Raw genomic sequence first — 22891 nt, 5'->3', positions numbered from 1 at the left:
GGACTCCACGGGCAGTCTCCTCGGAGTGAGGAGGCCACGCGGCCCGAGGGACACCCAGTGCCAAGGGGTGATCAGAGGTGGACGGCAGACCCGCCCACATGGCTTCGCAGGAGGGACCGGCCAGCAGGGGGAGAAGCTGGGTGAGATAGTCCCTCAGCTCCAGGGCCCCTGTCCCACCCGAGGGCTGGGGGCTGCAGGCCTTCCCAAGGTCCACAGAGAACTGTCCCCGACCACTCCTCACTGCCCCCCGTGTCAGCTTGGGGTGCTGGAACACCCCAGCCTGCACCCAAAGAGTCTGTAGGGGCTCCCCACACCCTGGGTCTCCATGGCCAGGGAGCCCAGCAGCCCAGCTGTGGTGGACACGAGGGAGGGGTCTGCCGCCTGCCCAGAGCCAGGCTGGAGGGGGACACGAGGTGCAGAGCGCCCGGACCCGCAGAGCAAGGCTTTTGCTGAATAAATGAGTGAATGAATGGCGACCTCGTCCGAGCCCTCCCCTCTGGCGGGAAGGTGGGGTCTTCCAGCAGGGGGTCCAGGGAGGAACTCACTCTCATCTGCCCTCGGGCGGGCCTTGCCAGGGAGAGGGTGTGGCTGTGGGGTGCAGGCCCAGGACCCCGTGGGGACTCCACCAGAAATACGGTTAGAACAGCAGGATTTCGCTAAAATAGCTCTGTGTACAAGGTTTCTCTAGGTGTAGGTTTCCAAAGAAACAGCCAGGCTCTGGAGGCTGAGGGCCTGGGCCGTCTGTGCGTCCTGGTCCTCGGAGTCTCGGGGTTCTCGGGAGCAGAAGCGAGGTGCCTTGCAGGACAGTGCTGCCGGAGCAGCAGCGTCCACGGGGCGGGATGCGCGCAGCGGGCCGTGCACCCTAGACGCGCCGTGAGCAGGTCCCTCTGCAGCCCTTGGGGGGAGAGAGAACCCTGAGACCCGGACACCTGCTCCCAGGGCGCCCCCCTGCCCAGACCACACCCACCGAGGCCAAGCACCAGCCCCGACTCTAACTCAGCAGCTCCTGAAATCACACCCACCACCCCAGCCTGGCCCTCCTCAGGACGGGACCTGCCTGTGTGCCTGAGCTCAGACCCCTGGAGCCACGGCCCTGTCCCCATGGGGCCTGGACGGACTTGGGCCGCAGGCATGGGCTGGATGCCAGGAGACAGGGCCGGCAGGCAGCTGCCCGCCCCATGGCCAGTGCGCTGCATCAGGACCCAGAGCTCCAGGCAGGTTGGTGGCTGGAGGGGCACCGAAGGGCCTGGAGCATCAGGACCAAAGGTTCACCACAGGCGGACATACCAGCCCCTGGCCTCAGCTTGAATCTGTTTTGCTCACTGGCCACCTGGGGTGCACTGGCAGCTGGGGAGCCGTCCATCTCCCAGCAGGCTCAGCTCTAAGCGGCGGGGACAGCGGCTGGTGGCCATGCAGACGGGCACCCCAGCAGAGGCTGTGGCCGGCCCTTTGTGAGACCACCCACCCCGTCCCTGTGGACGGACGGAGCTGCTGCTTCACGAGGGTTTGCACAGCTGCCCAGACACCCAGCGAGGGGGAGGCCAGCAGGCCTGAACCCATCCAAGAAGCCAGGCCTTGGCCAGGCTCCCACAGGCCTCTGTGCTCATTCTGTGGGGCTCCGGGCGCCCCCCAGGTCTGTGGTCCCTCCTTTTTTTTTTAAGTTTTTTTTTCTTTATTGATTTTAGAGAGAGAGGAAGTGAGGAGAGAGACAGAAACATCGATGAGAGAGATCATCGATTGGCCGCCTCCTGCATGCCCCCCACGGGGGATCAGGCCCACAACCTGGGCATGTGCCCTGACCGGGAATAGAACTGGCGACCTCTTGGTGCAGGGTCGATGCTCGACCACTGAGCCACACCGGCCGGACTGTGGTCCCCCCTTAAGGAGTGGGGTGGGCCTGTGCTGGGCCCCCTCTCCGGCGGCTCAGGTGCCGTGGGGAGAACGGGGCTCCCTGGGCACCTGGCCTAGGGGCAGGGTTCTCCTCAGTCAGCAGTCCCAGCCCAGGACACCCTGCCTGCCAGGGCTGCCCTCTGCCAACAGCCTGCTGAGTCACTGCTCCCTGCGGGTCAGGTGGGTCTGGGAGGAACGGGTGGCTGAGGGGCCACCCAGGGCCTATGCAAAGCAGCCCAGAGCTTCCTGGATCCTGGAGCAGCTGCTGAGCCCCAGCCCGGAAATGCGCTCCCCAAGGCTGGGGCCAGCCCGGCCCCCAGGACAAGCCAGGTCCTGCTGCACCAGAAGCTGTGGGAGGCAGGGGGTTGGGGCAGCTGCGCTGGGAAGTTCGTTTTCTTTTTAAATCGTCACCCAAATGTATGTTTTTATTTGTTTTTAGAGAGAGAAAAAGAGAGAAAGAAACCTGGATCAGTATGGGCCCCGGCCGGGGATCGAACCTGAAACCTAGGTACTGTGCCCAGACTGGGAACTGAACCCGCAAACTTTTTGGTGTATGAGACGACGCTCCAACCAAGGGAGCCACCTGGCCAGGGCTGTCGGGCAGGGCTTTGCCCACCGATGCACCAAGTCTAAACAGGGCCCACGGTGGGGCTGGAAGGGGCGAAGCTGGGCCAGCTCCACCCACGCCAGGGAGAACAGAACCTGACTCCCTTGAGGTGCCGAGTCCAGGTGCTTGGGGCAGCAAACCCGTGAGCACCGCAGGGGGCGAGGGAGCCGGGCCTGGGGGGGTTGGGCCGCGCCGTCTCTGGGGACAGGGACAGACAGGGGGCTGCCAGGGAGCAGCACCAGGTGGGCACAGCGTGTCCGGGAACCGGTGCTCTGGGACCCAGATGAACCTTCTGGGAAAACCCTGCAAACCTGGGTCATAAGGTATGAAAAGCATCTTCCCCAAAGCAACAAAACACTGGCAAAGGCTCAAGGAAGGATTGGTCTCCGCTGCAGGGCCGTGAGCCAGCCCCAGGTGCCTCCTCCTGTGGCTCTGCCAAGCTCGGGGCTCCCTGGCCTCCGGGGCTGGGTGTGAGGGCAGAAGAGCACCCCGAAGGGAGCAGAGACACCGCCTCAGTGGAGCACGGGAGAGCCTGAGCTATGCTGGGAAACCCCAGAGAACACGGGGCCAGGAAGCCCCCAGATCTGCACGGCAGGCTCTTGTCCCGGCGTGGGTGGTGGGGGTGTCCGCTGTGGATGCCACTCCCCTGGGCCTGGAGGGACAAGGACCTGCATTCCGGAAGGCATGCCAAGGATCCCACAATGAACGGTTTCAAGAAAACGTGCCGTTTACAAGAAAACAGCCAGCAACACAGGAATGACTAAGACTCCAGCTACTACAGTTACCAGACACGATCAGACCCTGACTGTTCCCAAACCGTATGTCTCAACACCGCTGAGAAGTCACAGGCAGGGGAAGGCACAAAGGCAGGACCCAACAGCTGTGTGAACACCTTTCTTTTTTGATCCTCACCTGAGGACTTTTTTTTCCCATTTTTTGTTCTGATAGAGTGGGAAGGGGGGGGGGGGAGAGAGACATCGACGTGAAAGGGACACATCGAGTGGCTGCCACCCGCACGACCCCAACCAGGGCGGAGGACAAACTGCAACCGAGGTGTGAGCCCTTAGCGGGAACCGAACCCGGGTCTCCCTGGACCGCAGGCCGACGCTCTGACCACTGAGCCAAACCAGCCAGGGCGAGATCTTCTTAAAAGAAGGGAATTTTATGCCTAAACCTGAACTGTCAGCAGACGGGCTGACAGTGCCCTGGACCTTGGAGCAGACAGGAAACGGCCGTGAGGTGTGGGGAGAGGCAGGGAGGGCAGCAAACACCCCGCCTGACCCCAAGGGCAGGAGGGAGGTGGGGCGGAGGTGGAGAGCCGCTGGCTGAGGGTGGCCCGTGCCGGACTGATGGCCTTGTGTGCAGACTGCAGAACACAGGGTCCAGCTGGGTAAGGAAGCCGGCCCCACACCCAGACCTGCAGGCAGACAGCCAGTGAGCAGGCGCTGCACTGACTTCGCCAGAGCGGCAGAGCCCAGACGGAGCGGATGCTGTGGGACCGGCCCGCCGGACTCCTCCTCCGAGATCCGTCTCTTTCAGAAACACGTGCGAACAAGATTTGTAGACCAAACGCGAGTCAGAGTGTGCCCCTGCCAGGCCCTCCCTGAGGGACGTTCTCAAGAATATGTCTTCACAGGGTCCAAGTGGTTCCACATTGAAAGTGTGAGGCAGGCCCTGGCCGGTTTGGCTCAGCAGTTAGAGCGTCGGCCCACAGACCAATGAGTCGCGGGTTCGATTCCGGCCAAGGGCACGTACCTCAGTTGCAGTTCATCCCCGGTCCTGGTCGGGGTCTTGTGGGAGGCAACCAGTCAATGTGTCTCTCTCACATCGATGTTTCTCTGTCTGAAGATAAATTGAAAAATATCCTTGAGCGAGGATTAAAAAAAAGAAAAAGTGTGCCGTCTCTCGGCCTGCTGGGATGGGTGCAACACAATGAAACTACAAGCACACACTGTTTAGAATTTGGGGGAGCTTTGCAAGGTAGCAAATGCTCCAGATCTCTGGACACAGTCCCACAGTGCAGATTGGTACCCCCAGGTCACAAGTGGATTTAAGTAAATTATTTCCTTGAGACGGCATTACTGCAAACATACACCTTGGATTTGTCTCTTGCTTTTTCCAGGAAGAGACCTTGAAGCCAAAAGATAACAAACCCTTATTCACAGGCAAATGAAGCACCCAATACACCTGGGCGGGCCAGGTTTCCCCCGGGCTAGGATTCCGAGAATGCATTAACACAAGGTTGAGAGTGCTTAACACAAGGTTAAAAAACTTCCATTTTCCAAGCCCCTAACCCCACAAAAGGGTGAGGCAGCTGGAGGGGTGACAGGCAGAGAGGAGGGTGTGTAGGTAACCCTAAAAATCACTGATGGCATAAGCAATGGTCATAATGATATCTTGTAGGGTAAAGGATGGGGGAGGGAGAGAGAGCTAGAAATATTGATGTGAGAGAGGAACATTTATCAGCCGCCCTCTGCATGCCCCCTTCTGGGGATCAAGCCTACAACCTGGGCATGTGCCCTGGCTGGGAATCGAACCAGTGACCTCGGTGCATGGGACGACACTCAATCCACTGAGCCACACTGGCCGGGCTCTCGTAAGGTTTAAAAACCTATAATTAAACTGCGTGATGACATTTGCAAGACTCAGAGGGAGTGGGGACAGCAGGTCTCCAAGCCTTAAGGTCATCGTGTGGTCTGAGTGCAGGTGCAAAGAGGATTTTCCTTAACTTGGGACTCTGATAACTGACGCATGTGACTAGTCACTTCTAGGCAGTCACAAAAAGTCCAGAAACAGAGTGTACAACCTCCAAACTAGAAAAAGGAAAAACTGAAGTGAGAAAAATGTTAACCCCAAATAGGATGGAAACAGAGAGAAGAAAGAACACGAAACGGGTGGGATCAACCGCGATGAAGCCTCCACACACGGGCCTCTCCTGTCTGCGCAATTTGCCAACTCAGAATGCCCGGGAGCCCCGTGCCGGAGCCCCCCTTGCACGGAGCCCCGTGGTGCGCGGGGCCCCGAGGGTGTGCGAGAAGTCATGCTTGTCAAATAAATACCGCCGAGGGTGGGGAGGGGTTGTCTGTTTAGCAGCATTACTGCTACAGAACCAGGTGGATATGTGTCCCTTTCACGTCGATGTTTCTCTCTCTCCCTCCTACTCTATCTGAACAAAATATGGAAAAATGTCCTCGAGTGAGGATAAAAAAACAAAACAACAACAAAAAAACCAAAAACCAAACAAACAAAAGACAGCGCCCTGGCCAGTGTGGCTCAGTTGGTTGGAGTGTCCTCTGTGCACCAAAGGGTTGTGGGTTTGAATCTCTGTTGGGGCACGTGCCTGGGTTGTGGGTTCCCATCCCTGGTCTGGGCGCAGGCCAGGGGCAGCCAATCGGTGTTTCTCACGTCGATGTTTCTCTCCCTCTCCCCTTCCTCTCTCTCCAAAAATCAATGGGAGCTTGTCCTCAGATGAGGATTGAGAAAAAAGACAATAGAGTCCAAAACCCAAACAGCACGTAGGGCCACCCGCTGTCTGCTGCCGGTGCAGCGTGGTGAGGACAATGCGATGACAGTACGTCACTCCAGCTGAATCCCCAAAGGGAAGATAATGAGTCCTGACGCCTACATCACACCGCACACAGGAACCATTCCCGACGGAATTCAGCTCAACACGTGAAATGTCAAACGATACAACTAATGTAGACAAATTCAGAAGAAAACACAGTGACTATTTTTATGATTCTGAGACAGGCAGAGACTTCTCAAACAGAAAACGAAAGTGCTCATCATAAAAAAAAAATGGATACAGGGATCTATGAAAATCAATAATTTAGGTGCAAATCATCAAGGGTAAGACATTTTTTTTTTAATCCTCACCCGAGGATATTTTTTTTTTTCCATTTATCTTCAGATAGAGTGGGAAGGAGGGAGAGAGAGAAACTTCAGTGCGAGAGAGACATATCGACTGGTTCTCAGGACCGGGGACTGAACAGCAACTGAGGTACGTGCCCTTGGCCGGAACTGAACCCGTGCCTCTTTGGTCCGTGGGCCGACACTCTAACCACTGAGCCAAACCAGCAAGGACCGTAAGACACTTTTAATACATATACTCACAAAGGACTGGATCCGGAAATGCTACAGTCAACAGGAATAGGCTGACAGAAATATGTGGAAATACAAAAATGGCACTTTGTAAGAGTATGCTCAAGTCAGTCATCAGGGAAATGTAAATATAAGCTATAATGACTCATCTACCAGAATGACTAATAGCCGGTGTGGCTCAGGGGACTGAGTGTCCTTTCATGGACTGAGAGGTCCTGGTTCGATTCCTCAGCAGGGCATGTGCCCGGGTTGCAGGCTCGATCCCCAGTAGGGGGCGTGCAGGGGGCAGCTGATTGATGTTTCTCTCACATGGATGTTTCTATATCTTTCTCCCTTCCTCTCTCTCTAAAAAATCAACACACACATATTTTTTTTTTATCCTCACCCGAGGACATTTTTCCACTTTTTGTTCAGACAGAGTGAGAGGGAGAGAGAAGGAGAGAGAGAGAGAGAAACATTGATGTGAAAGGGACACATCGAGTGGCTGCCACCTGTATGACCCAACCAGGGCCGGGGACAAACTGCAACCGAGGTACGCACCCTTAGTGGGAATCGAACCCGGGTCTCCCTGGACCGCAGGCTGATGCTCTAACTGCTGAGCAAAACCAGCCAGGGCTCAACACACACATATTAAAAAATAAAAATAAAATAATAGAAATACCGAGAGGATCTAGTGTTGGCAACCGACGCACTCCTACACCGTCGTGGGAGGCCCGTCAGAACAGGCACAAGCACTGGACACTGTCTGACAGGGAATGCTGACTGCACAAAACTTCAATACTCCTTATAAATTAAAGGCAAGGTAAAGAAACAAATTGTAAACAAGGGGAAAAAACAAAACAAAACAAGAAGGGAGAACCAGATGGCTTTATCAGGTAGAACTTTGTAAAAAATGAAACTGATATAACTAAAATTAAAATTACAACAGACGGGATTAATGGTGTCCTGGACCCTTTGGGAACTCCCTGGGAGTGTTTGCCGACGCTGGTGTGTGACCCAGCAACTCCACACCGTTGGAGAAAGATGTGTTCACCACACTCGAGAATGTTCTCGGCAGCACTGATGGTAACAGTCTGCACTAGAAATGGTGTAAATGTCTATCAACGGCAGTATGAATAAACACATGTGGTTGAGAATAAATTTTTAGCTACATGCAAGAAACCAAATCGAGCCATGTGCCAAAACGCAACAGCAAACCAAGTTGGGAGTCATTCCTGGAACGCAAGGTTGGTTTAATACCCAAAACCTGATGGATAGCATTCACACTTAAATCGTACAAAGGACTAAATGGTGATGACAACCTCCTAGGTAAAAAAGAGTTCTTGAGAAAATTCACCACACATTCACAACGTGACATCTCGGTCAAGATGGAAAGAAACGTCTTTAACATGCTAGAGTGCCCATACATTTACATCTACATCTTTATAAGGACCTAGACAACTGTCATTATACATGAGAAAACGCTGGGGACATTCCCTTGAAAAATCAGGAATTCAACAATGGTGCCCAGCGTTGAATAGGAAATTCTAGCCAGTACAATGAGCTATTTGCATGTGATGTAATTATTTATGCAGAAAAACTAGAAGAATGTACATAGAAATGGTTAGAAATGAGAGCATTTAGAACAGTGGTGGTGCATAAAATTAATATATACGGGCCAGTGGCATTTTCTACACCAGCAGCAACAACGAGGACACCTGTTCACAACAGCAACCCCGCAATGTACACGCCCAACCGCAGAAGAGGAGGTGAAGAACTGTGACCTGCTCACACTAGTCGTGAGCTGCAGTGACCCATGGCCACACAGACAGAGCTCAGCAGTTTGATACTTAGTGGAAAGGTAGGATGGACTTCTTGAAAACCAGCTGAAATGAAGTCTTTTCAAAAATACATATAGCCCTGGCCAGTGTGGCCCAGCGGTCAGAGTGTCGGCCCAAGTACTGCAGGGTCTCAGATTCCTGGGCTGCAGGTTCGATTCCCAACCTCAATCGGGGTCGTTTGGGAGGCAGCCACTCGATGTGTCTCTCTCACATCAATGTTTCTCTCTCTCTCTCTCTCTCTCTCCCTCCCTCCCTTCCGTTCTCTAAAAATCAATGGAAAAGTATCCTTGTATGAGAATTAACTACAACAAAAAGACAATACATAAATGGAGAGGTAGACCACGTTCATAGATTGTAAGACTCAACAATGTAAAGAAGTCAGTTCTCCCCAAATTGATACATGAATTTAACTTAATATCAATAAAAATCTTTGTTTTTTTAATCCTCTCCCAAGGATATTTTTCCATTATCTTCAGACAGAGTGGGAGGGGGAAGGAGAGAGAGAGAAACATCGACTGGTTGCCTCCTACACGACCCCGACCAGGGCCGGGGACGAACCCCAACTGAAGTACATGCCCTTGATCAGAATCGAACCCACGACTCATTGGTTTGCAGGCCGACGCTCTACTGCTGAGCCCAACTGGCCAGGGCTCAATAAAAATCTTTTAATTTAATTTTTTTTTTTTTGGTGGCTCTTGACAACCTGAGTCTTGACAACTTGTATGGACGTACGGGTGGGGGTCAAGGTCCAAGTCATTTCCAAAGAAGAAAAACAAGGTCGTGGGACTTGCCTGACCGGTGCAAGGACCTCCTACAAAGCGACAGTAACAGGGACCAGTGGCCTTGGCCCTGGGCAGATGGACGGAGTGATGGAGGGAACCAGAAAGTCCAGAGACACGGATTCGGGGCAGCCGGGCCCTGCGGAGGAGTGGGGGAGGGGCTCCCCACAGGGACACGTCGGGCTCCCACATCTCACACCACCGGCCAAATCAGTCCTAGGGGATTTCAAGACCGAAACGGATGAGCACCAACGATGCTTCTACCAAATGCCCTGGAGGTGCTCTTCCCGCGCTCAGGGAGAGACAGAGACCACCCTCCATGCCCGTTCTCATGTTATCAAAACGGGACAGGAAGCTGAAGTGGCCATTTCACAGGTAAGTAGGAAAATGCCGACCTGCACCCTGGCGCGCTGTCCAGAGGCAAACCGACCGTCTGTGGGCGCCACGGCCACTCACTCGTACCACCGTGGTCCACGTGTGACCCCTCGGGCACTCCGAGCACCTGTGTGCCTGCCCACCACCAAACCCAAGGCCACTGGAGCCTGTGACGGGCCTTATGTAGAAACAGGATCTCTGCCCGTGTAAGGAGAGTGACCTGATCCAACAATGGGAACCTCGTAGGAGGATCTGGACTCAGAACCACACGTGAACACAGGGTGGGGCCACGTGTCCACAAGCCACGGGACACCAAGGATGCCAGTGGCCACCAGGGGCCGGAAGAGACCAGCAGGATTCTTCCCTGCAGCCCCTGGGAGAGTGCGGCCCAGCGACACCTTGCGTCCCAGCCTCCAGCCCTGGGACAGAGCCGGTTCTGCGTGTCAGCCGCCCCGTCTGCAGTACCTGTCACAGCCGCGAGGGCGTCCGGTCGCAGTGACCCTGTGTGCCCCCGGGCCATCGGCATGTCGCTCCCAGGAAGACGCCTGTACGGAGCTGCCCAGTGTCGGCGGAAAAGGAAACACTTTCAAAATACTAGGAAGTCTGGAAAGGGCCCGGATTTCCAGAGGCGGGTTGCTAAGTGGTGGGCTGCCTGGCGACAGCCGGCCTGGGGCGAGGCGGGCGGGCAGGACCTCTGGAAGCAGGTGGCAGCTGCGGGGGCGATGCCCACACGCCCACCTACCCACGGCCCAGGGCCTGGGCGCAGGAAGGACCCTGCCCTCAGGGGCACACAGTCTGGGGGAGGCAGACAACCAGCAGACAGATGGTCAGCGGGGCTGCTGGTGTCGGGCGAGAGAGAGGCTGGACCCTGCGTAGCAGGTGCGGGTATCGGTGTTTGGGGACTGGGGGGCCGTGGGCCTGGCTGGTGCCTTTCCGTCACACAAACTCTGGCCACTGCTGTGCGCCATGCACCATGGGAAGCAGGGGGTGCCCAGCCACCCCAGTGCCAGGCTGCCCCTGTACCCACGGTGCGAGCCCAGGACAGGCCCCGGCCATGTGTGGTTGGACCCCCCAGAAAACGAAACACAAGAACCCAGTGATCCTTCAAATCTCGACCTCAACCCCCCATTCACACTTCACCCCATGAGAAGGCTGCTCCTGAAACTGATGCGACAGGACGGGCCTGGATGGGCCAGGGTGCCCCAACCCCGCTCACAGCTCCGGCCAGCGCCCGCAAGACAGGCTGCCCGCCCCAACCAGAGGCCCAGGGCAGGGCTCCTGGGCACCGACGCCCGGCGGCCCCCACAGCGCCCTCTGCTGTCTCCACTCTGCTCGGAGGAACAGGCAGCAGTGGACGCTCTGGGTGTTTGTGGGACCTGGTTTTCGGGGTCCAGGTGTCACGTCACACTGCAGACGCGCCGTGGACAGACGTGGCCCGCAGGGCCTGAAGGGTGGCCTCTGCAGGCTCAGGCAAGTACCTTTCCGTCTTTCAGCTTCAGGTCCTGCTGCAGAGCCGTCTGTGGGGGTCCGGGCGCCAGGACCGCGCTGACCGAAGGGCACCTCACTTTCAGCAGCTGAGGGTCCAAGAGCGGAGACGAAAACTTCAGGCCGGGCGTGGGCGGCGTTTGCTTCTTGGCTTTCCTCACGCTGACGCCTTCCACGCAGAGGTCGGACCCGTGGGCTGGCGGCAGGTCCACGGCAGGCTGAGGGGGACAGGTCAGCGGTACCAGGCTGCCCCCCACAGGCACAGCGCTGCCCCGTCCATGTGTGCTGGTCAGGCGTCGGGGCTCACAGGGAGGCATCAGCCACACTTCCCGATGGCTGGGCTGCCTGCTGGGTGCCCCTCCAGGCTTTGGCTCGGGGTCCCACCCACAGAGACGGAGGCCAAGAACAAAGCCACCCCCAGCCCGCTGCCTGGCCTGCAGGGAGACCCCTGAAGGACGGCACCGTTTTCCGGAACAGAGGAGGGAGCAAGAAACAGCCTGGCCCTGGCCGGTTTGGCTCAGCGGTTAGAGCGTCGGCCTGCGGTCCAGAGAGACCCGGGTTCGGTTCCCGCTAAAGGCAGGGACCTCGGTGGCCGTTTGTCCCTGGCCCGGTTGGGGTCGTGTGGGTGGCAGCCACTCAATGTGTCCCTTTCACATGGATGTTTCTCTCCCTCTCTCCCTCCCTCTGTTCTTCCTGCTCTATCTGAAGATAAATGCAAACGTGTCCTCAGGTGAGGATAAAAGAAAAGAAAGAAACAGCCTGCAGGACCAGAGGCGGGGACAGCCCACCAGCCCTGTTACCCGTTTTGCTCGGTTTGCTGGAGGTGACTGGTAGGAGCAGGCACCAGGCCCTCGGGCCACGCCGCCCGAAGTTGGAACCGCGGTGTCCCCGGCTGGGCCGGGCAGCGGGAGCATGTGCGGCGCCCCCACCCTGCCGGCCCCTCACCTGTCTCCACAGCAGCTCGAACTTGCCGACGTCGCAGCTGCGGTCGCCCTTCCGGTCCACGACCACCTTGATGGTGTCCTCCTGCACCTGCGTGCACAGCTGCGCCGTGACCGGGGTGGAGGGGTGCATGGCCGGGCTGGAGTTGATCTCGATCAGCCAGGGCTTGAAGTCGTGGCCCAGGATGAAGTCGGCGCCGTAGAGCTCGAAGCTGTTCTTGCGGGGCTCCACGTGGTCCTGGGCCACCTTCATGGTGTTGGCGATGGCCCGCTTCATGCAGGGGTAGACGACGCTGCTCCACACGGAGCCCTGGCCCCTCCTCTGCAGGTACTCCTGGAACCGGGTGCTCGTCCACATGTTGTGGGGGGGCAGCAGCGGGCTGCGGTCCTTGTCGTTCCTTAGGTGCTTCTGGATGGAGTTGTTGCAGAGATGGATGGCCCTGCGAGGCCAGGCCACGGTCAGGCGGCCGCCCCTGGGCCCCTGCACAGCCCGGGACCCAACCACCGCCTGGCTCCACCCCCGGGCCCCTGCACCAGCCCAGGACCCCAAATCCACCACCTGGCTCCACCCCTGGGCCCCTGCACCAGCTGGGACCCCAAATCCACCACCTGGCTCCACCCCTGGGCCCCACCCCCTGGCACAGGGCGGCTGCAGGAGGGGCTCACACAGCCTCCCATCCTGCCTGGGGGATTCCACCGATGGCACCAGGGCCAGGTCAGAAGCCCACCAGCTCGGGGCCACCAGCTCGGGGCCACCAGCCTCAGCTTCCCCACTGGACATGGCAACAGAGACGGGCCCCTGAAGGGCAGGTCTGGTGGGAAATCACCAGCATCTCCAGTGACTTCTAAGCAGCATACAGACAGAGTCACTGCTGGGAGATTACAGAGCCCTGCAGCCATCTGCCTCGGGGTGCGAGCCCCGCCCTGTGACCGTGGCTAACTTTTACTGCATAAGACACGAAAGGAACAAGATACAGATGTCGGAGAGTCCTGGACGCCAAGCACAGTGTCGGGATAAAGGACCTTCGGAGCTCACCCCACCTGGCAGGGCTGCGCCTGTGCAGAACAGTTTCAGGGGCTCCCCCGTCAGTTTGGGGTGAGGGCTGGGGTTCCAGACCGAGAAGGGAGCTTAGGGGCGGGGAGAGAGGTGCTTCCGGAATTTTCTGAAGATGCACACTTCATGGGAGGGCAGAGAGCTGGCTTTGAGGGCAGCGGGCCGGGGCCTGTCCCTGGGGCAGGGAGGTCATTTAGCCTCCCAGACCTTGGTCACCTCACTGCAGGGGCAGCCTGGGTACCCAGCCCTGCCCTGCCCGTGCCCTGCCCTGCCCCTCCCTGCAGAGCCCAGCTGGTGCCCGCTGACCCGTCCAGGTCGTCCAGGGAGAAGCGCCGCGTGGAAAACCGCAGGTAGCTCTCCTTGTAGAACCAGATGGTCAGGGGGTTCCAGTCGGTGACCAGGAACCACTGCCTGATGTCGAACTTGGTGCCGTGGATGAGCAGCGGCGTCTCGATGTACTTCTGCACCACCCACTTGTCCTTGGTGGAGGAGTGGTCAGCCGCCACCAGCTCCAGGATCTCCTCCACGCGGTCCATGCACACGATGTCTGCAAGGGGCCAGCGCTCAGCCCCGGCCGCGGCCCCCAGGGCAGCGCAGTGGGGAGGGCAGGGGAGGCTCTGATCTCGGGTCCAGCCTGTAGCCAGTGCAGCCCCGGGACCCCAGAGAGGACAAAAGGACGGGGAGGGACAGGGGTGGGGACAGAGGCCCTTTGAAAGGTGGCCAGTGAGTGATGAGTGCGGCTGAACGAGGAAGCAGGGCCGCTCTCAGGGACCAGCCGGCGGGGCAGGGGGTGTTCTGCCAACTGCGAGGGTCCAGTCAGTGGGGCCTCACACCCAAGGGTGACGGGATGAGCAGGGGTGGGCCCGGGGGGAGCGCACTGGGCACACGACCGTTCACCCACACTCGGCCCTCCTCCGCTGGGCAGGAGGGTTTACGAGTCCTCACGCTCACCCCACAGAGTTAGGCCACGTGACCAGCAGTGACCAGTGACGTCTGAGCAGAAGCGACATGCATCTCTGTGGCAGTTAATGTCGCCTATAGACCCTGCAACCCGCCCTTCCCCTGGCAACCCTGGAGCCTGAAGGGAGTGGTGTTACGAGATGGTGGGGGGCCTCTGATGGGCAGAGCCACCCCCCACACCATCCGCCCAGCCACCCTGCATGGGAAACAAGCATGAGGGGGAGGAGCTTGGTGAGGTTGTTCATGGCCTTGTGAGAGCCACAGAGGTCGGGGCTGTTTGTTACTCAGCACAGGGTGGCCCCCCTGACTGATGTGAGGGTGGAGGGGAGCACCCTCCGCTGAGGCCCAGAGGCGCAACAGTGTGACACGAGGAGAGCTTTCCTCACAAAAATACAAGACCAGTGTCTTCAGCTACATGAAGCTGAGACCTTGCTGTCCTGAAACGAAAGGCTGGGACAAAGCAACAAACCATGAAGTTATCCCGAGCCGCTAGCAGGGAGGGGCACAGAGCTGGGGACACAGCCAGCAACGGGGCGGAAAGTGGCGCATTGGGGTCTTGAACAGGTGGGTCCATCTGCCCCTGAGGATACAGGTGGACGCAATGGGAGAAGATCTAGCCTGATGGATAGTAGGAGAGGGCCACCCACGGATGGGAGAGCGGGCAGAAGCCCAGGAGACGGGCATGTTTCAGGACAGATGTTTAGGGCTGAATACAGTAACATCAAATTAATAGATTTTTAAAAATCACATAAAAATTAACCACTTGTGAATGTAAAACAACAATGAAAAAATAATTCAAGGGGCAAATAGAATATCCAAATAAAAGAAAAGTATATTTGGATCCTAGGGAAAATGAGAACATTATAAAACAAACAAGAGGATGCAGCTAAGGCCATATTCAGAGGGCATGTCATAGCCTTGAAGCTTTTTGTTGCACAGAAAAGATTGAAAACAAATAAGCTTAGCGTTTAAGTCAGAGCCAAGAGGGGAAAATGTCCCTCACAGGAACATTGAAAGAAATGCAACCAAAAGTTGACTCTTTGGAAGCACAAATAAGATTAGAAACCACCTTGAAATCTTGTTTATAAAAAAACACATGCCCTTCCTGGTTTGGCTCAGCGGTTAGAGCGTCGGCCTGCGGTCTGGAGAGACCCGGGTTTGGTTCCCGCTAAGGGCACGTACCTCGGTTGCAGTTTATTCCCGGCCCTGGTTGGGTCATGAGGGAAGCAGCCACTTGATGTGTCCCTTTCACGTCGATGTTTCTCTCTCTCTCTCTCTCTCTCTCTCTCTCTCTCTTCCTCTCTCTCCCTCCCACTCTATCTGAGCAAAAAATGAAAAAATGTCCTCGGGTGAGGATAAAAACAAAAAAGGACGGGAATATCCTCATTAACCAGCTCAGAACAAAAGCCGAGAAGGGTGGTCCTGTTGACATGCCTGTTCCTGAGACCTGGGCTCTGGGCGCCTGGGGTCCCTGAGCCCCCTCGGACCCTGCTGTCCAGCCCAGGCTGCCCGCGGCAGGCCGTCCCCAAAGGCCCCAGCCCGGGTCACACAGTGCAGCCTCAGGACTCACCTCGGCCCCGGGACTTGGCCGCAGGCTTGACTATCCAGATGTTTCGCAGCCCGTCAATCTCTGTCTGAGGGCTCACGGAGGAGATTCTGTTCAGCAGAGCCTGGCACTGCGAAAGGTGACTTCCTGAATTCAAGACAAAGGCGTCGCCACTACAAAGCAACAGGCAGAACACGTGTGAAATTCTGAGGGCTGAGCCCAGCTCCCCCGACGGCGGGTCTAGGACTTCTGGGCCCCCAGGGCGCCTGGAAAGGACCTGACGAGGCTGCTCCCGGCCGGTCATGTGGACACTGGGGGCCCCAGATGTGGACCCGGACTGCAGCACACCCCAGGAGCATCGTGCCTGGGCTGAGTAAAGGTTGCAGGGAGACAAAGGCGGGGTTCCTGTGAGGGGCCCCAAGTCAGTGCAGCCCTGGCAGCCCCATGTCTGGCAGTCGTGGGGCCTGGGACAGCATCCATCTAAGGGGCGCCTCATGAAGAAGCAGACCTGCCGGGGTCCCGCGGCTGATGGAGGCTGGATGCCAGCTCAGCGTCCTGTGGGCTCGACTGTCCATCAGTCGGGCTGGTGGCCACGCAGTGACGGTGACAAGAAGCCACCATAATTTAAGAGAATGAAGGAGGGAGAGCTTCGAGTGGCTTCGGGAGCTCAGGGTACACTGGACGCTGGGGCGGGGAAATCTGCGCCCAGGGCCACTCCGCCCTGCCGTGCGTGGATGAGCACACGGCAAGCCCTCGGGTGATGGCGCAGAGGGGAACAAGGTTTTCTACGACACCGTTGTCTATTCACACCTGCCCGGGAGGGGACAGCAACGTGAAGTGAGGAGTGACGCGCGGGGGTGTCCCGTGGTTTGAAGAGGGCGCCACCACCTTAGGTGCAGCTATGGTGACAGCGTGAGAAGCAGGGGCCGCCGGGTGGTGCTGGGAACATGGGGAGGTGTCGGACGGGGCCTCGCCCCTGGTTCTAAGTGGATGCACCGAAGGGGAGCTCCAGCCCCAGACCCACCGGGCCCTCCGTCTGACCCCAGGCGGACGACAGGGTGCGGTGGGAACAGTGGGAGCCCCATGCTCGCCCTGACCGCCTCTCTGGCTGCAGACTGGCCCCAGACACCAAGGTGGAGCACGCAGGCCGCCCGGTGTCCACCACGCCGGTGAGCGTCACAGCAGCCCAGGAGCAAGCAAGCTCACGTGACCCGAATGCCATCTCGACTTCGCTCAGAGAGGAGACAAGCACCTGCTGTCCCACAGGACAGAGTCCCCAGGGCGTCCGAACCCCAGCTTGAAGGACACCTCAGCCCAGCACGGTGGCGTGTAGGCAGGGAGCAAGGTCAACGGCAAGTGTGTGCGTCGTGGTAATAACACTGTCGTCTCCACCGTGGAGGGAGAGGTGGGAGGGCTGGGAGCTAGTCCCAGCCTGCCCATGCTTCTGGTCCCGGACACCTGCAGAGTCACCGGAGAACAAGCAGGTCCCCTGGATGCTGGGGGATTTGTTAAGATGTCAACAGTAGCCAAAGCGATCTACAGATTCAATGCAATCCCTAGCAAAGTCCCAATGACGTTTTTTGTTTGTTTGTTTATTTTTTATCCTCACCTGAGGACATTATCTTCAGATAGAGTGGGAGGGAGAGAGAGAGAGAAACATCAATTTGAGAGAGACACATCGAGTGGCTGCCACCCACACGACCCCAACCGGGCCAGGGACAAACAGCAACCGACGTATGTGCCCCTAGCAGGAACCGAACCCGGGACTCTGGTCCACGGGCCAACGCTCTAACCGCTGAGCCAAACTGGCCAGGGCCAATGATGTTTTTTTTCAGGAAGAGAAAACCCATCCTGAAAGTGTTTGGACTCTCAAGGGACCCGAAGAGCCTAAACAATCTTGAAAAAGAAGAACAAAGGACTCATACTTGCTGATCCCAGGGAAGTCGGAGCGGAGACTCCAACGAGAATCTCTCCTGTACACAGTCGAGGAGTTCTGACGAGGGCGGACCCTTATCTCTACCATAGACAACAATTAACTCAAAATTGATCAAAGATTAAACATAAGACCAAAACCTATGAAACTCTTGTTAAAGATATACTCCTGTAAGTTTCAAACTATGTATATATATTTTTTGGAAATAACATCAAAGAACAGACAACAAAGAAAAAATAGACAAACTGGACTTGTCAAGACATTTTTAGATTTGTATATCAGCAGACAGCGTCAACAGAGTAAAAGGGCAACCCACAAAATCGGAGAAAGTATTTGCAAATAATATATCTGATAGGGGAATAATACCCAAAATATACAGAGAACTCCTCAACTCAACAACAACAAAAAGCAACCTGATTCAAAAATGGGTAAAGGACTTGAGCAGACGTTTCTCCAAAGAAGATAGACAGAGGGTCAATGGGCACATGAAAAGATGCTCAACATCATTGATCATTCAGGACATGAAATCAAAACCACAGTGAGTCTCACCTCACACCCACCAAGGTAGCTACTATCAAAAACCAGAAAACTGCTCTGGCCGGTTTGGCTCCGCGGTTGGAGTGTCAGCCCACGAGCCAAAGAGTCGGGGTTGCCTCCCAGTGAAGGGCATGTGCCTCAGTGGGGTTTCGTCCCCAGCCCTGGCTGGGGTCAGGTGGGAGGCAACCAATCAGTGTATCTCTCTCGTGTCAATGTTATTTTCTCTTTCTCTCTCTCTTTCCCCCTCCCACTCTATCTAAAGAAAAATATCCTTAGGTGAGGATTTAAAAAAACAAAATAAAAAGCAGAAAATAACAAGTGTTGATGAGGATGTTGAGAAGAGGGAAGCCCTGTGCCCTTTGGTGGGAATGTAAAATGGGGCAGCCACCGTAGAAAATAGTGAGGCGTTTCCTCAAATAATTAAATATAGAATGGCCAGCAGTCCCAATGCCGGGCATGTACCCAGAGTTGGTAGCAGGGTCTCGAAGAGACATCTGTACACCCATGTTCCCAGCAGCATTATTTACAGCAGCTACATCTGGAAGCAACCCAAGTGTCCATTGATGATGAACAGATAAGCAAAATGTGGTCTATACACACAATGGGGTATTCTCAGCATGTAAAGTGAAGGAAATTGTGGCACACGGTACAACCTGTGGAATAAGGCAGTCACAAAAAGACAAGTACTGTATGATTCCACTTACATGACATACTTAGAGTCATCAGAATCACAGGGACAGAAAGTTGGGGGAGGCTGCCAGGGGCTGGGGAGGGAAAAAGAGCTATGGAGATGGATGGTCTATGGAGATGGATGGTCACACGACACTGTGAGTATACTTAATACCACTTAACTGTGTATTCAGAAATGGTTACGAGCCCGGCCAGTAAGGCTCAGTGATTGAGTGTCGACCTATGCTCCAAGAGGTTGCCAGTTTGATTCCCAGTCAAGGCACGTGCCCAGGTTGTGGGCCCAATCCCCAATGCGGGGCATACAGGAGGCGGCCAATCAATGTTCTCGCTCATCAATGTTTCTCTCTCTCTCTCTCCCCCCTCTCTCTAAAGTCAATAAAAAAAAAATTAAAAAATGGTTACGAGGGTAAATTTTATGTTGTGTGCTTTACTGCAATAAAAATTGAAAAAACAATTGTAAAACTAGAGCAAAATGAATGAGGAGGGTGTGCACAGAGCACAGAGTCACATGTGGAGGACGTTGAATGATTGTAATTTTCTTCTGTAAATCCTAAAAGACAAAAACAAAAATGCGTAGCTAAACATCAAATGTAGGAGGTCAAATGGCTGAAAAACACTTGGTCAGGAGACCTTATTTAAGTAGCGTGTTGTAGGCAGTGGCCAGTGGTTGTGCTGTAACAAGCAGAAAAACAGCAGGTAAGTCACAAACTTACTGTGTTTCTAAACATCAGGAAGTTGTGGGAGTAAAGAAGAAGAGATGAACTACACAACACCAGATACAGAGAAGTCTTTCCTGGGTGAGTAGAGTTTGTTGGCCACTTTATTCCCTGGGAATATTTGCCAAACCCAGGTCAAAGCTGAGATTCAGGCATAAACATGTTAAGGACAGAGAGGCCATGTGGCACGAGGTGATCAGCACACAGCCATCTTTCCCCCAGAGCACAAGGAGATACGTTTCTCCTAGAGGGAGGGGCCTGCAACAGGCATTTTTGAGTCTCACTCTAGAGATACTTGACACCAGTGAGAGCTGATTTACCCAAAGCTGCAACCCAGTCTTTTATATGCAAGGTCTGGTGTGCAATAAAAATGAAAGAGACTGAGAAGAGATACATCTTCTCTGAGAAGAGGCAGAGAAACCTGAGCAAAGACAAACAATACAAGAGAGATGGCCCAGATACCATAATTAGAAGCAGGTGGATTTAAAAACGAACTGGAGACAACAGAAGACAAAGCTGGTCAACCTGAAGATGGCCCAGCACAAAATATCTATGCTCAGCCTCAGAGACAAAAATGGAGAGAACAGTATGGAGCAAAGAGACATGTGAACCACCGTCAGAGGGTCAAACAGGCATGTAATTGGAGGCCAAGGAGAAGAGCAGGAGCAATATTTGAGGAGATACTGGCTGAGAACTTCTAAAAATTAAAGTAAAAAAGAGAGAGAGAGAGAAAATCTTAAAAAGCAGCTTGAGGGAATAAAAAGAGTCAGAGGAGCTGCCGTAAGATGGATAGTGACCGCTGATTTTCAACAGGGACTATGGCAGTGCAGAGTCAGTGGGACAACATCTTCCAGGTGGTGGTGGGAGGCACCACCCACAGAGCCATCCTGGTGAAAACACCTTTGAAAATAAGGACAAACTGAAACTGAGAAAATTCTTTAGCAACAAGACCATAAAAAATATTAAAGGAGCCCTGGCCGGTTTGGCTCAGCGGTTGGAGCGTTGGCCTGCGGACCAGAGAGTCCTGGGTTCAGTTCCCGCTAGGGGCACGTACCAAAAAAAATAAAATAATTTAAAAAATAAAAAAGAAATATTAAAGGAATCTTTTTTCAGGCTGAAAGAAAATCTCAGAAGGAATCACAGAATTGAAAAAAAAAGCCCAGAAAGAGTCAACCTAAGGATAATGCAAAGAACTGATTTTTTTTAAAGCCACACCACCACTACGTGTGGTGAAGTTGGCACCTGTGTGGGAGTAAAATACCTGACGGCAGTAGCACAGCCAGGAAGACGGAGTCCGGGGAGCTCAGCTAGTATGAGGATTAAACTGTCCGGGAAATGGTAGAAATACGAATGTCAGACAGCCTGTAATGAGTTAAGATGCCTGCTATAGTATCCAGCGTAACCATTAAAATACAAAGATATTTAGCTAAAACGGGTGCATGGGAGAGACAATGGAATTGTTAGAAGGCGGAAGAGAAGGAGAAACCAAACCAAGAGTGAAGCGGAAAAAGAGAACACAAATTGCAAGAGGACAGACACGCACCAACCACATTGATGACGACTCGGTGTCAATGGAACTCTCCGACTCATAAAAACAATTGGGAGGCTGGGCAAAAAGCCAGACCCGGCCATTACCACATGCTCTGTATGTGAGACCAGCTTCAAAGGCAGAGCCTCCAGCCCAGCCGGTGTGGCTCAGTGGACTGAGCGTCGTCCCATGGACTGAGAGGCCCCAGTTCCATTCCAGGTCAGGGCGCAGGCCTGGGTTGTGGGCTCGATCCCCAGTGGAGGGCGTGCAGGAGGCAGCCGATTGCTGTATCTCTCACATCGATGTTTCTGTCTCTGTCTCTCTAAAAAATCAATAGAAACATATTTAAAAAGCAGAGCATGTCTCCCAGATGGCGAGAGGCACGGATTTCTGAAGCAGTTCTCTGAGATCTCCGCCAGGACAGAAACAGCAAAGTGACACGCTGGCGTCCAGCAGAGGACCTGCGGACTGGCAGACAGAACTCTGGGAGGTCGTTCCCAACACAGAGCCAGCCTGACTTCTGAATGAGCAGAACACCGCAGCAAGCTCTCCACGGGAGAGGCAGCCAGGGGACCAGAAGTACGTGGGGCCACGTGGGCTCAACACCACGCTGAGAAACGCCAGCTCACCACGGTCAGGGGAAGTGAGACGAAGCAGGATGGTGCCAGGCACTGGGTGGGGCGCCAGGAGCCCACACTCACGCCGTGGGGGTGTGAATCTGCAGAACCGCCCTGGGAAAGGTTCAGAACTGGGGGAGCCCATTGCCCATCCACAGCAGAAAAGGTGAGCCCTCCGTGGTCTGCAGACAAGACGTCAATGAGAAAGAGTGTGCTCCCCGCCTGCAGCCTCCCGGATGGACCTCGAGGCGAGCGTGAACGGGAATTCGCGACGGGCCTGGCTGAGTGGGTAAGAAGCAGAGCAGGTGTCCTCTGAGGGGCTCTGCCAGGGAAGGGAGCCGAGGGGGCCTGGTGGGGATCGGAAGGTCCTCCACCATGTCCAGGGCAGTGGCTCCACCGGGGAGCATACATGGCCACTGCATCCACCTGAACAGATGCCCGGAGTGCCCATGTGCCCTGTGCTGCACTTCTGTCTCCGCAAAAAAGGGAAGGAGCTGTCCACCCAAAAGGAGGGCGGAGGATGGAAAGGCGGGGCTGCAGGCAGGTCCCAGCACAAGGGCTCCGGCCGCCCGACCCGGCCAAGGACAGCAGCTCACACTGCAGGGCTGCCGCCACCTCTGCCCAGCTCGTCCCTGCGGCCGAGGAGGGTGCATTGGACCCCGGCTCCGGGGTGGACTCAGCCCCAGGAGAAGGGAGGAGAGCCAGGCTCAGCCTTGGGGCCCCGGGCGGCGAGGGGCAGTGAAGGTTCTGGGGAGTCAGGAGCCTGCCCTGCCTGTCTCCACAGCCTCGGTGGGGCTCAGACAGGGTGAAAGACATGAAGGGACGGGAAGGTGCTTAAGGCGATGTTACCCAAAGGTACCCCAACGGGAGCATCATCCTCTCATCATCCAACAGGGACCTCTTGGGCCATGCTGGGCCCTGACACTCAGACAGGTACCCCAACACCTGGACGGTGCCCCCACACACCCTCCTGCAGCCCTCGGGTCCGCCCCGCGCTCACCGGATGAGTGAGTAGTACTGCTGGGTCAGCTCCTTCCACTCGTCCTCCGTGGGGTCCCTGGCGGCGTCCTCGGGTTCGTCGAGGTCCTCGTGCTCCAGCTGCCCCAGGCGGGCCTGGCACACCCGGCAGGCCAGGTCCACGAGCTGCTCCGACAGGCCCTCGAGCTTCGCGTCCTTCTCGGGACCTGCGACCCAAGTGCCAAGCCGCTGGGGAACGGCTCTGAGCACACCCTCCCCAGTTAGACTCAGCCCCTCGGGGTGGGGACGACACACGCTTGGTTCAGCGAATGCTTTGTGAGGGACGCTGCCCCCG

General features: G+C 55.8%; 1 protein-coding gene across 1 annotated transcript in view; it reads right to left on the bottom strand.

Annotated features, from left to right (window-relative positions):
* Nucleotides 1-2112: 2112 nt before the first annotated feature.
* Nucleotides 2113-22891, bottom strand: part of TTLL8 (tubulin tyrosine ligase like 8) — a 42497-nt gene continuing 21718 nt past the window's right edge. Inside the window, exons 9-14 of the mRNA XM_036278167.1 lie at nucleotides 22580-22763; nucleotides 15583-15731; nucleotides 13359-13599; nucleotides 12003-12438; nucleotides 11051-11275; nucleotides 2113-2238 (exon numbers count right to left, since the gene is read on the bottom strand). Of these exons, the coding sequence (XP_036134060.1) occupies nucleotides 2113-2238; nucleotides 11051-11275; nucleotides 12003-12438; nucleotides 13359-13599; nucleotides 15583-15731; nucleotides 22580-22763 (1361 nt within the window). The remainder of the gene's footprint in view (nucleotides 2239-11050; nucleotides 11276-12002; nucleotides 12439-13358; nucleotides 13600-15582; nucleotides 15732-22579; nucleotides 22764-22891) is intronic.

This window comes from Molossus molossus, unplaced genomic scaffold (assembly GCF_014108415.1).
Source record: "Molossus molossus isolate mMolMol1 unplaced genomic scaffold, mMolMol1.p scaffold_m16_p_26, whole genome shotgun sequence".
Lineage (NCBI taxonomy): Eukaryota > Metazoa > Chordata > Mammalia > Chiroptera > Molossidae > Molossus > Molossus molossus.
Note: the sequence above shows the minus strand (reverse complement) of the source record. Positions and strands in the feature narration are given on the sequence as shown.